The 1,254-nt window shown below is 37.1% G+C and overlaps 1 protein-coding gene across 1 annotated transcript; it reads right to left on the reverse strand.

Annotated features, from left to right (window-relative positions):
- Positions 1 to 447: 447 nt before the first annotated feature.
- On the reverse strand, positions 448 to 810 carry LOC107679314 (myosin-6-like; the record flags this gene model as incomplete). Its single annotated transcript, XM_016474834.1, has 2 exons — positions 448 to 612; positions 710 to 810. Coding segments are annotated over 2 exons (251 nt in total), but the record flags the coding sequence as incomplete, so codon positions are not given.
- Between the last annotated feature and the right edge of the window lie 444 nt (positions 811 to 1,254).

The following is a 1,254-nucleotide window of genomic DNA, read 5'->3' on the forward strand; positions in this document are numbered from 1 at the left end:
GTAACAGTGTTCATAAATGCTTTGAAATGAATATAAACATACAAATCTTTATAGTGACAATAAGTAAATTTAATATAGCCTAACAACACATACACAAATGCTTGTTCTAACTCTTTCACACACCAGACCAAGCCCTGGTAAAGTATACCTAAAATTGCTAGATATCTTGCTTTTATCCACATGTTTAACGGCGCTACTGTTCTAGACCTCGTCACACCATTGTGAGATATAAACTATGAAACCAAAAGAATTTTATATGTTTCCATGATTTTGTTTGAATTTGTTTACTGCATTTCACTATTCTTTATTGTATTTTCATGTGTAATTGTAATTGTTTTCCTTACGCATGGGCCAGAGCATTCTTGGCCTATAAGGCAGCATATTTTGGGTTTTTAAACAGTCTACCACCTATACAATGGTTTGGATCATGTAATTGTGGAAAGTTCAAAATCTGATGACCACTCACTTTTTGATCTTCTCATCTGATTGCTGTTTGTCATTCTCCAGGTCCATTATGGACTCCTGGGCCAGTTTCAGATCACCCTCAAGCTTCCTCTTGACTCTCTCAAGGTCCATACGGAGCTTCTTCTCTTGCTCCAATGAGCCCTCAAGCTATTGTTACAGAAACTGGAGCATTAAAATCTGGTATAGACCAATACATTTGATTTCTTATTGATTCATGGTCTCATTCCTATGCCAAACATCTTACATCGTCCACTTGCTGCTCAAGCTTTGTCTTCGATTTAGTCAGAGTGTTGACTTTGTCTTCCTCTGCCTGAAGGTCATCAAGAGTCTGCTGGTGTGCCCAAGCTCCTTCATTTTAGCTAATGCCTTTGTTAAATCTTCTTTCATCTCCTTATAGTTCTCCATCATTGCTGCCATTTGTTTTTCAGCCTCTGCACTCTTCAGAAAGTTCAGGTTCAGGTTCCTTTATTTTATACCTGTCGGTAAATTAGGTTTCAGGGAACAAATTCAGGCTGTTTCTCATACATATCATAGACAATACAATAGACAAAACTAGAAAAACAACACTAATATATTATAACAAACCCATTACTTCATCTTATTAATGTTCATATTATTAATCACTTCTGGGACCAAGCTGTTCTTGTACCCTTTTGTTGTACACTGCGGTACTCTAAACCGTTTATTAGACAGATGATGCTGGAATTCATAATACAGGGGATGGACCATTTTACAATTTGGTTTATAGTGTTCTGGCTCTTTAACCCTCTGGGGTCTGAGGGTGTTTTG

Source organism: Sinocyclocheilus anshuiensis, unplaced genomic scaffold, assembly GCF_001515605.1.
Source record: "Sinocyclocheilus anshuiensis isolate Anshui unplaced genomic scaffold, SAMN03320099.WGS_v1.1 scaffold8071, whole genome shotgun sequence".
Lineage (NCBI taxonomy): Eukaryota > Metazoa > Chordata > Actinopteri > Cypriniformes > Cyprinidae > Sinocyclocheilus > Sinocyclocheilus anshuiensis.